The 11,061-nt window shown below is 38.8% G+C and overlaps 1 protein-coding gene across 4 annotated transcripts in view; it reads left to right on the forward strand.

Moving 5' to 3' along the window:
- LOC136885495 (zinc finger protein 184) overlaps positions 1-4,002 on the forward strand; it is a 132,099-nt gene extending 128,097 nt beyond the window's left edge. For 3 of the 4 annotated variants that reach the window (XM_067158075.2, XM_067158074.2, XM_067158071.2), the window contains one exon: positions 57-2,643. In XM_067158075.2, the coding sequence (XP_067014176.2) occupies positions 57-870 (814 nt within the window). In that variant the 3' untranslated portion in view covers positions 871-2,643. Of the gene's footprint in view, positions 1-56; positions 2,644-3,762 lie in introns of those variants that run through there. The other variant, XM_067158076.2, reaches the window with a different exon arrangement.
- Positions 4,003-11,061: the final 7,059 nt, after the last annotated feature.

Raw genomic sequence — 11,061 nt, forward strand, 5'->3', positions numbered from 1 at the left:
AACTATTTACATCTCATAAAACATACCAGTGTGGATATTGTACCATTTACTTCCAGAGATGAAGATTCATGTTCCTCTTCATCAGAGACGCTCACCAAATGTCCACATTGTGATGAGAAATATCCAGATTACTCGCAGATGGAATACCACATAGCTGCACTTCATCCCGGCAAGAAGCGCCATCTCTGCTTTGAATGTAACAGGAGTTTTCGACGTCGCACAGATTTCATTACTCATTCGAAGACCCATCAAAATAGTGGAGGGCACATATGTCCAATGTGTCTGAAGGACTTGTCACGATCAGAAAATCTCCAGAGACATATTTCTATTGTTCATAAAGACATAAAACTCCTGCCTTGTGCTGTGTGCAAGAAGACCTTCTCAAGTCCAACTGAGCTTCAAGAGCATATTTTCGGCCATAACCGTGACGAAAGATTGTATTCTTGTGATACATGTGGTAAAATGTTCAATAGACATGAAAATATGCTTAGGCACATGATAACCCATTCTAAGGAAAGGCCTCACATATGTCCAGAATGCAAGAAGGGTTTCAAGCATAGTGGCCAGCTGAAGACCCACTTGCAAATTCATAGTCTTGATAAGCCAAAACCTTGTTTTACATGCAAAATTTGCTTCCAGACCTTCACTAAAATGGGTAGTCTCCGGCGGCATCTGGTTTTTCATACGAATGAAACCCCCTTTTTATGTTCCGAGTGTGGTAAAGCTTTCAAGCAAAAGTCGTCTTTGGATTACCATCAGAAAACCCTCCATAGCAGTGAAAGACTTCATCTCTGCCATCAGTGTGGAATGAGCTTTGTTTCCCACAGTGGTTTGAATAAGCATGTGAGTGTTCACCTTAGTGGTGTTTAAGCGGAGGAACCTGATGGCATTGTCTCCTCTGCGGTGTAATTTGTTTCTGGCGTGAACACTGAAGAACAATTTCTTCTTCTTTCTTTGTTATGCCCGTTTACAGAGCGCGTTGGAACTTGTTAGCTTGATGATGGTTTTCCTTCTTCTCCTCCCAAAATCTCTTCATGAACTCGCTATGCTGTTTCTTGCGTTTTTCCATCCATTGTGTCCCTGTGGTTCTTTTAGCGTTTTCCGTGAACATGTGCTTTGCAACCAGATTCCCAAAAGCCTTGCGACCCACTGCCATGAACATCTCGAGGCATCTCTCGATCTCAACAATCGAGTTGTATTTCTTGATCTTTCCCAAAAGATCACCACTAGTTGTACTTTCAACTTGTAACCCTACCAAGATGGAACACACACTACCAATGCAAGAACACTTTCATATATTTGAAAACCTGTCTGCAATTATTGAATCTGTTTGAAAATTTTTGTTCTTAGCCCTAGAAGATGAAGCATACACCTTTTAATTCTTTTTCCAGATATTTGTATATTATTTCACTAAGAAACATGAAAACATTTATTGTTACATGACGTACATACTTCTTCTCTTCTTCTTTCCCTTTGTGCCATTGGGCTTCGGGGAGGTACATACAATAGTATATAACTTATCAGTTATTTTATTCATGTTAAATGAATTATTGGGACTTACTTTCAAGATGAGCACAATGGGTCACTTGGTCCAATATGATACCTGCCAGTTTTTCAACTATTTCTCAGTTGAATTGACTGGAGGTTTTATAACTAAATTATTTCTTGTAGATATCATAAGGGCTTTTGGGATTATGCTGTATCAAGAAAACAAGGTAAAACTCATAACGTTGCCCAGAAAACTTTGCTCTGCATCTTCAGATGAAAAATCTTGACTGTTCTCGAAGTCTTCTGCAGTAATGGGGGTTTGAATTTAAGAATTCTTTACCATTGGAAAACTGTAGTGGAATGCTTGTGCTTCACCAGGGGGTTTGCTGTATGCTGGCACAGTGCTCCCAGTGGGAGCTGACGACAACAATTAAGCTCCAATTAAGATGCTTGAGAAGTATCACAGAGGACATCCGACAAATGAGGGATGAATGTGGCAGAAGAAAATAGAAGCGAATAAAATAATTGCAATGAAAGACACCAGGATAGAGTAGAACAGAGCTGAAGAATGGAAAGAAAGTATATGGGGGAAACAAGAGGATGATAATGATGTGTGATGGTGTGAGATGTGGGAGGGGGGAATAATCTGTGTACATACATTATGAAAGTATGATATTAGCACATAGCTTGGAATGAACCAACTGGTGATGACGAACGTACAAATTTGGAAAACACCAAAACAAAATAACAATGTGGAAGGGACAGGGAAGAGAACTACCTATGTAAATCCTTACTGGCTGGCAACCACGTATTACTTAATTGATAGCCAGAGTCCCTTTTGAAATTGTTAAGATTTTTACTATTTCCACAGCTTCCCTTATAATCCTAGGCCTGTAGTGTTTAGTGTGGGTAGGAACTCGAACATCTTGGAACATGATATCATGACCAACAATAGGGCTTGAAAGCCCATATCATATCCACAAGTATGGGCCTTGAAAGCATGTATTAACTTACCTGTTTTATTTGAAGTTTTAGCATTGTTTTGAATAGTATACCTGTGTTTTTGTGAGTGAGTTGGTATTTTATAATAGAACTGAACCTCTTCAGAATAATTTAAAAAGAAATGTAATAACATAGCTGTAATAAATAAAAGAAATTTGCTTCAACATTAACCTAATTTAAATAATTGTATTTCCTCTCTAAGTTGTTATATCCTGTTAGAATGTTAATATGCACATAACATAAGTAAAAACAATATGATAATGCAGATGCACTATTGCTAGGAGGAATGGAGTAGATGGTAAAAGTGCTCTGGGTTGCTTCAAGGGTTTAACCCTTATAGGACCAGCTGACGATACATCGTCAGTGACAATCCCTGCGAGAAAGACCAACTGACGATGTATCGTCAATGGTAACACTGGCTAAAAAGACCAGCTGGTAATATTTTGTCAATGGAATAAAAGGATATCTGTAGGCCAAATATTTTAACACATGAATAATATGACGCTATATTAAGTGTCTTGAAGATCTTTTGGGACTATTAAAGTTTGATTGAGTATGAGAGTCAAAGCACAAAATAAACACCAACAATTACAGTGCAGCCCATCCAAGGCAGAGCACAACCTCGCGCTAACCTTATCGCCGAGCTGTGCAGTCTGCTGTTGCCATTTCAGCGTAAACCACGTGTGGTGGTGAGTAACATATTGCACTATTCTCAATTTTATCGTTTGTTTATTTACGATATCTTCTTTCCAAAAATCTGATAAATCATCTAACAATTCATCGTCAGAGTTCTTGTCAATTTCTGCCTGCAATTCGCAACTTGTCATATGTTTTCGAGCAACACTCATTATTTACAAAGGTGATGGCTGCATCACTCGAAACGGAAAAAAATACTCAAAATAATTATCCACTTGGTAAAGAGATACCGTAAATAAGCAAACAAACAAATGATAAAACTGAAAAGAGTGCACTAGGTTACTTGCCTCCTTACGTCATAAGATTATTATTATTACCGGGCGTGTTGGCCTTGTGGTTAGGAGCACACGGCTGTGAGCTTGCATCCAGGAGAAAGTTGGTTCAAACCCTCACTGTTGGCAGCAAATGGTTTTCAGTGGTTTCCCTTTTTCACACAAACCTTAATTAAGACCACGGCCATTTCCTTCCAACTCCTAGGCCTTTCCTATCCTATTGTCGCCATAAGACCTCTCTGTGTCAGTGCGATGTAAAGCCAGTAGCCAAAAAATTATTATTATTAATCTTTAACCCTTATAGGACCAGCTGGAGAACTGTGTGTACCAAATGCCAAGAAGGATGCCATGGTGTGAACAATGCAAAACATATTTGTAAATAAGTTTTCAAGTGTGGAAAACAACAGGAAACATTTTAAAACATTATTGGGTCAGTTTCAGTGTGTTATATTATAGGTGTGTATTGGTATACAAGGGATCTAGCTTTGTATCTAGGGAGTGTAGGCAAACAATGTGTGGCTACTGCTGTGCTGTTTCTTTTAGACTTCAGATGACGTTGACAATAACAATATTTGGTTAATTAATTACAATCCTATCTCCACAAAAATTAGTGATAATACAGAAAATGAAATATGCAATGGAAATAATACATTTGCCATGGATAAATTTTGCTTAGTTGAGAAGTTAGATATTTCATTTCAACATTTAAAAAAACATTTCGTGTGCATATATAAAATAATGTTTATTTTAAAATATTACTGTTGTTCAAACTGCCTCTGTTTGCATCTCGCATGGAAAAGGGTTCTTTTCTCAAGATTTTGAAAAAAAGAATCGTGAAGAAACCTTTATTACAGACTAAGTTATAGTTTACTGAAAGGAGATGTGAAAAATACGCCTTGAACGCCTCAGACTTTTTCGCCATACCACATGCTAAACAGCTGGTCTTCTTAGGCGCGCCCTCCTTGAATATACTTGGTCCTAAAAGGGTTAAAGGAGAAAGTCAGCCGGTGTTGCCAGACTTGTGTTGGAAATGGTGGTTTGAATTTTTCAGGCATGTTTACTTGATAACACATCTGGAAGGTCTGTTCATTGGTAATGGGTATTTTAACAGAGGAAGAGAAAATCATACAAAATATGAAGAAAAAATTATTACTATTTTTAAAAAAGCAAAGCATAGCAAGTCTTACAAAATCTGAAGTAATAGGAATTTTTCGTGAGTGTGACTCATTGGCTAAATGGTCAGCATACTGGCCTTTGGTTCAGATGGCCCTGGGTTTGATTTCTGGGCAAGTCGGGAATTTTGTTTGCCTGTGGTTAATTCTTGTAGCTCAGGGATATGGTGTTTGTATTCATCTTAATACACATCTTCAAATACACGCAACACATTACATGAGAAACCACAACAGAAACACGCAATGCATATACATCTCCACATGGGTTGGTATTACATAATTATATAACCTGTTAGTTCCTTGTAATGTAATATCGTTTATTAAAAACAATCCCACGATAAAAGTACCAATGCAAGTAGCCAACTGTAAAACTAGGCTAAATCAACTTAAATTGCCAAGCTCAGGTAACTGTTAAAAAAGGACAGGAAGAATTCCTAATGGTCTATTGGTGGAAAAGTATCTAATGACCAGTTTCTGGAATGTTCAGATATCTGTCTGATATCTGCATGCGGAATAGCAGCTAACTTATCTGTTAACTACTGGCTCGATGAAGTTTCATAAATACACACTAGATGCCACCCCTCGCACTGCTTTGTTTTTATGCATTAGATGTGTTCCCTAGACTGTCAATACATGCGCACAAGAAATGCATCGCATTCGAGCTCTCCATGAAGCTCCTATTATCTCCTAATTGCCATGCAGTGAGAAATCAGTATTTGACTACTACTTGCAGACGTGGGTGTCAATTTCATAGTGTTTAAGGGCGGTCAGAAGAATTTGACGTTGTTTGAGGATTTCTAATGAAATATGCACACCAGCAGTACATGTTAGGTGTGATCCAGTTCTCCGTATCTATTCCCTGTTATTCCAAAATATGAGCATTGTTTGACCACATTAAAATGATAAATATTGGGTAATTAACATAATTATACAACCTGTTAGTTCCTTTTAATGTAATATCGTTAATTAAAAACAATCCCACGATAAAAGTACCAATGCAAGTAGGCCTGCTGTAGGCTTACTATGATAAATGTGTAATTATCTGTTATACTCAGTTACTGGTACCAATGCTTTTATGGACACAAATACAGTGCAGATATAAAATATAAGATTCAGTAGTATTAAAGGGTTTGATCAAAAAGGGACAATGAAGAATTATTTGTCACAGGCCACAAATTGTCACCTATAACCCCAATGAAATGTGTAACAGTATATTTGTCTAGCCAGAATCTGTCTTTGAATTCACTTTCACTATACTTCATTACAACAGCAGGCCGACGATGATATAATCGTCGTCATTCTAGAATCTTGACTATTGCTACAATTTCTTCATCGGAAGAAGATGAGAAGGCCATAGAAAATTTTAACAAACACAATATTAGTTGCCAATACTGAAGTACTGCACACGCGCTCACCAAGTTAACAAATAGATAACTCCTGATCAGGGCCCTCTAAGTTAGCAGGCGATTTATCGAACCGATAGATGAATCTTACGTTCATGCAGTGCCAAAACACAAAACACACCGCTATAGGTTCGATATCTCACATTCCAGAAACCAGGCTTAAGTCCCTCATAGGGAACTTAGACTTTCCATTAGTAACTGCTAGGCAGGCAATAATTCCATTGTGGATATGTATCTCCCATGGGCTTCTGATAAATTCATATGTTCAATCAAATCATTATAATTTGTACTTATGTTGTATTGAAAAAAAAAAAAAAGAAAAAAACAGGAAAAAACAAAAACTGTGTACTTGTCCAGCTACTATGCTAAATGTTATGTTTTCTCCTCCATTACTATACTCAGTGTTATGTTTTACATCATACAAACCCAGAGAAATTCTATCAAAATAATATTGAATTAATAATCTATGTATGAAAATCAAAATGTGTATGTCTTGTCCATGTCAATATCAAATAAGTTCATCGTGTCCCTTGTCCCCATACTTATAACTTGGTAAATACTATTCCCTCAGTTAAGAAGGTAATGCCCATACCACCTACCACTACCTTTCATATCATTCCTTACTCATCCCACATATCCTTCACTCCCACTCAATGTCTTCATTTCCTGACCAGAGAGTAGGCATTCCCTTCTAGGAGGCCCGCCCCACCCAATAAGGTTGGGGAATGAAAACTTTAGTAGATAGATAGAATTTGCATGTTCTCGGTGGATGCAGAGTGGCTGGTCCAAGATCTGACAGCTCTGCACGTATACCAGCCAAGTGAGCAGAGGAGGGGTTATCACAGCTCTACAGTTGCTCTATGCCTCTGTATTCGGGAGAGGGGCTGGTCCCCACCATCGGCTGTCCTGAGAATGGTTTTCTGGGTTTGATGACCTAGCTGTTAGGGCCCTTTAAACAATGAACCCCATCTGGTTTACCACTCTCCTGCTCTAAGGCAAATGCCTGGACAGTTCCTAGTATAGGCCACAGCCACCAACCCTCTCACGTTCTCGGTACATCTCCTTCTCCGATACAAATCTCCTGGCATGATGAATTCTAATGATGAAGACAGCACATACACCCAACACCTGAGCCATTGGAATTAACCAGTGAAAGTTAAAATCCCCGATCTGTTTGAGAATTAAACATGAGACACCCAGGACTAAAGGGCAGCATGCTAACTATTTAGCCATGGAGCCAGACAGGGGAAGAATGAAAATATTTAGCAGTAGTAGTAATAGCAGTTTCCACCTGCATATACCCCAGCGCCAGTGGGTAGGGCCTGACACATCCCACTCTGATGAGTCTAGTGTCAGGCATAAGACAATAGAGCAAATGCCTGAAAGGCCTTGCATCTAATTCCAATCTTCTATCAACAACAGTTCATTTAGTAGAAAATTAATAATTTGTAATGGGAATGGAAACCAGAAAGTCTAAAGTGACAGGCTCCTCAACCAATGGGATGTTGCAGAAGTAGCTTCTTGAAAGTGGGAGTGATTATGCCTCTCTCTTCATATAATGTTATTAGTTTAATGTCCCAGTACTTACAGTTTTTCGAGAGTGTGAAGTGCTGGAAGTTTGTCTTGCAGGAGTTCTTTTATGTATCTGTAAATCTACGGACCTAAGCACCTGCCAGCTTGTGATCAGAAGGCCAGCGCTCTACTCTCTGAGCCACTCATCTCTGCAACTATCTCTCTTCAGATAGGGGTAGTAACAAGAGAGTTATGTGACCTGTTCTAGATGTAGACATGACTTGAAGGGGAAATCAGAAATACAAAGTTTAGTATTAATAATCTCGACAGAGCATCCACGAATTTATATAAGACATATGGGTAACAAATACCTTAGCAGATGGATGGACAATAGCTATGATCCATCCTGTACACAAGGAAGGTAGTAAGACTGACCTCGACAATTACAGAGGCATCTCTTTAATATCCATCACATGGCCACATGAACTAGTCACCAATCAACTGGACTTCTGGCTGGTTGAATATTGGGCCAGTTTTCACACTGGTAGATCTTGATTAGAGCAGACACAAAACCTGAAGACCATCCTTGCATATCAGAGTTGCAGTGGACACACCTGAGTGGAATCTTAGTGGATTTCCAGAAGGTATATGATTCGACAGACAGACCTTCTCCACCCTATGGGAACTAGGTTTAGATGAAATCCCCAGATTAGTCCAGGCTACTCTGAGGAACACCACCTCCAAAGTCAAATTCAAAAGTGAGCTCTCCCAAAGCTTCCCTCTCCAAACAGGAGTGGATACAGCAGTTTCTTTATAGAAAAAATAATCAATAAATATAACTACCACCCTTCTACCACCTTGAAAAAAGATAAGAAAAACAACTCCTCTCTTTCTATCTTTACCTTCAACGAACAAATCTACCAAGTCACCAACATCTTTAAAAAGCATGATGTAAAAGTAGCTTTCAAAACAAACAATAGGAATGCACAAATCTTACATAATGCCACCACATCCATAAACAAGTTCAATAGTTATTCAAAATCAGGAGTATACAGGATCACTTGCAACAGTTGTAATTCTTCTTACATTGGACAGACCGGGAGAAATTTTAAGATAAGGTACTCAGAACACATCAATGCCCTGAAATACAATAAATTTTCAGCTGTAGGACAGCATATGAATGACTATAAGCACAAATTTACAGACATAAATCAAGATACCGGGTGAGTTGGCCATGCGCGTAGAGGCGCGCGGCTGTGAGCTTGCATCCGGGAGATAGTAGGTTCGAATCCCACTATCGGCAGCCCTGAAAATGGTTTTCCGTGGTTTCCCATTTTCACACCAGGCAAATGCTGGGGCTGTACCTTAATTAAGGCCATGGCCGCTTCCTTCCAACTCCTAGGCCTTTCCTATCCCATCGTCGCCATAAGACCTATCTGTGTCGGTGCGACGTAAAGCCCCTAGCAAAAAAAAAATCAAGATATGGAAATTCTCAAAATCATCAATAAAGGACCCCTCCTTAACATTACCGAAAGCTGCTTCATACATTTAGATCAATATTTCAACCCAAATCATAATCTTAATTATATTTCAGAAAAACCAAATATCCTTTTTGACCTTCTAATTCCCATTTTCAGCAATGTCAAACCAACAAGTCATGATTCAGTTTTTCATAATATTCACAGCACCTTTCCTCAACAGCCATCCTTTTTCCCACATCCTTCAGCCCCACCTTAATCCCCCACTCCCCCCACCCCTCACCCCCTTCCCCAACCCCCTCTCCTTCCTTTTCATTTGAATCTCATAACACTTAGTCTGAAGCACACTCAACAATAGACCACACACCTCATGCTGTATTTAGAGGTAAGTCTCATATAACCTATGCCGTCTAACTAACACACTCTCTCATTCAATTCATTAATTTAATTTTATGTAATTTATCAGGTTAACTTCATGGGCACCGCAATGAATTGCAAAAATTTTATACCAGATACAATGTATCTGTGTTAACCACATCTTCATGTGCTGTCCTGACAATGTCCAACAACATTTCAGCAAGATTTAACAAGCACCATGAGAGCATCTCATTTATGACTTTGTTTGAGGATGAAACAACATCTAACAGTTCCCCGTCAGCTAGTGGTTATTTACAGCGGTGTCCAATGGATTACATATAGCTAACACCACACAAATAGATTTGATGACAAACTACAGAATCAACATTTACCAGTTCCCATTTACTATTGAAATATTAATGATCAGCAGTATTAGAACTAACAGTTCTCTGTATATAAATTAATACTTGAAATTATTCTCAATGATGAACATACTCAAGATGTTAGAACCTAGTTAATTTTCAAATTTATTCATAATTCCATCCCAGTTTTTAATGTCACTTTGTATATATTTGTTTTCATTTGTTTTATGTCAATTGTGTGCATGTACATTTGTTTAGTTATTAGGTGTTTTACATTAAGGCTGAAGATGGCCAGCCCTGGCCAAAACTAGTCCCTAATTAATGTAATGTATAATATTACATATTATAGTATTGAAAGGTGGACCATTACTACATTAATTTAATAATTATATTGTTATGAAACGGGAGTGAGACAAAATGATGGCCTCTCTTGTATCTTCCTCAATTATGTACTAGTGAATATTATCAGGAACTGGACTACAGATTGGATACAGGAAAGGAAACCTCTATGTATCCTGCCTAGCCTTTGCTGATGAGGCCTCAGGGGCTCTGAACTTTGGAGCGTGGGTTGGTGACCACAGGGCCCTCAGCTGAGTCCTGGCATTGATTCCACTTACTTGTGGCAGGCTCCTCACTTTCATCTATCCTATCTGACCTCCCTTGGTCAACTCTTGTTCTTTTCAGACCCCAACGGTATTACGTATGGAGGCCTCTTTCATTTTCACGGCCCGTGTCTTCCTTTGGCCGATACCTTCATTTTTCAAAGTGTCAGACCCCTTCCATTTTTTCTCTCTGATTAGTGTTTTATAGAGGATGGTTGCCTAGTTACACTTCCTCTTAAAACAATAATCACCACCACCACCACCTTTGCTGATGACCTTACCTTGTTAGCCAGCAACGTAGAGAAGGCTGCTCTCCAATGACAGAGCCTTTACATCATAGAAGGTAAGACGAGCCTGAAGGTCAGGATACAAAAAACAGAATTCATGACTAACTTTAAGAGAGTCCCACCTACAATCCCACTAAAAGACACTACCATTCGTGAAGTCCCTGCAGTCAAGTACCTAGGTGAGAGGATATTAGCTAATGAGAGTGAAACCTCGGCAACAGACACCAGATATATCAATTTGGAGAGTGTCTTCCCCTCCTACAAGAGCATTTACACACTCAAAATCCTTTCCAAGAATCTTAAACATTACAACTCATTAATAAGACACTCTATGCTGTATGCCTCTAAATGTCTTTTGATGACCAGAAGGGCCAATCAGGAAAACAGAGCTTAAAGAACAGAAAATCTTAAGGAGGATATTAGGACAGCT

The sequence above is a fragment of the Anabrus simplex genome, chromosome 14 (genome assembly GCF_040414725.1).
Source record: "Anabrus simplex isolate iqAnaSimp1 chromosome 14, ASM4041472v1, whole genome shotgun sequence".
NCBI classification, from domain to species: Eukaryota; Metazoa; Arthropoda; class Insecta; order Orthoptera; family Tettigoniidae; genus Anabrus; species Anabrus simplex.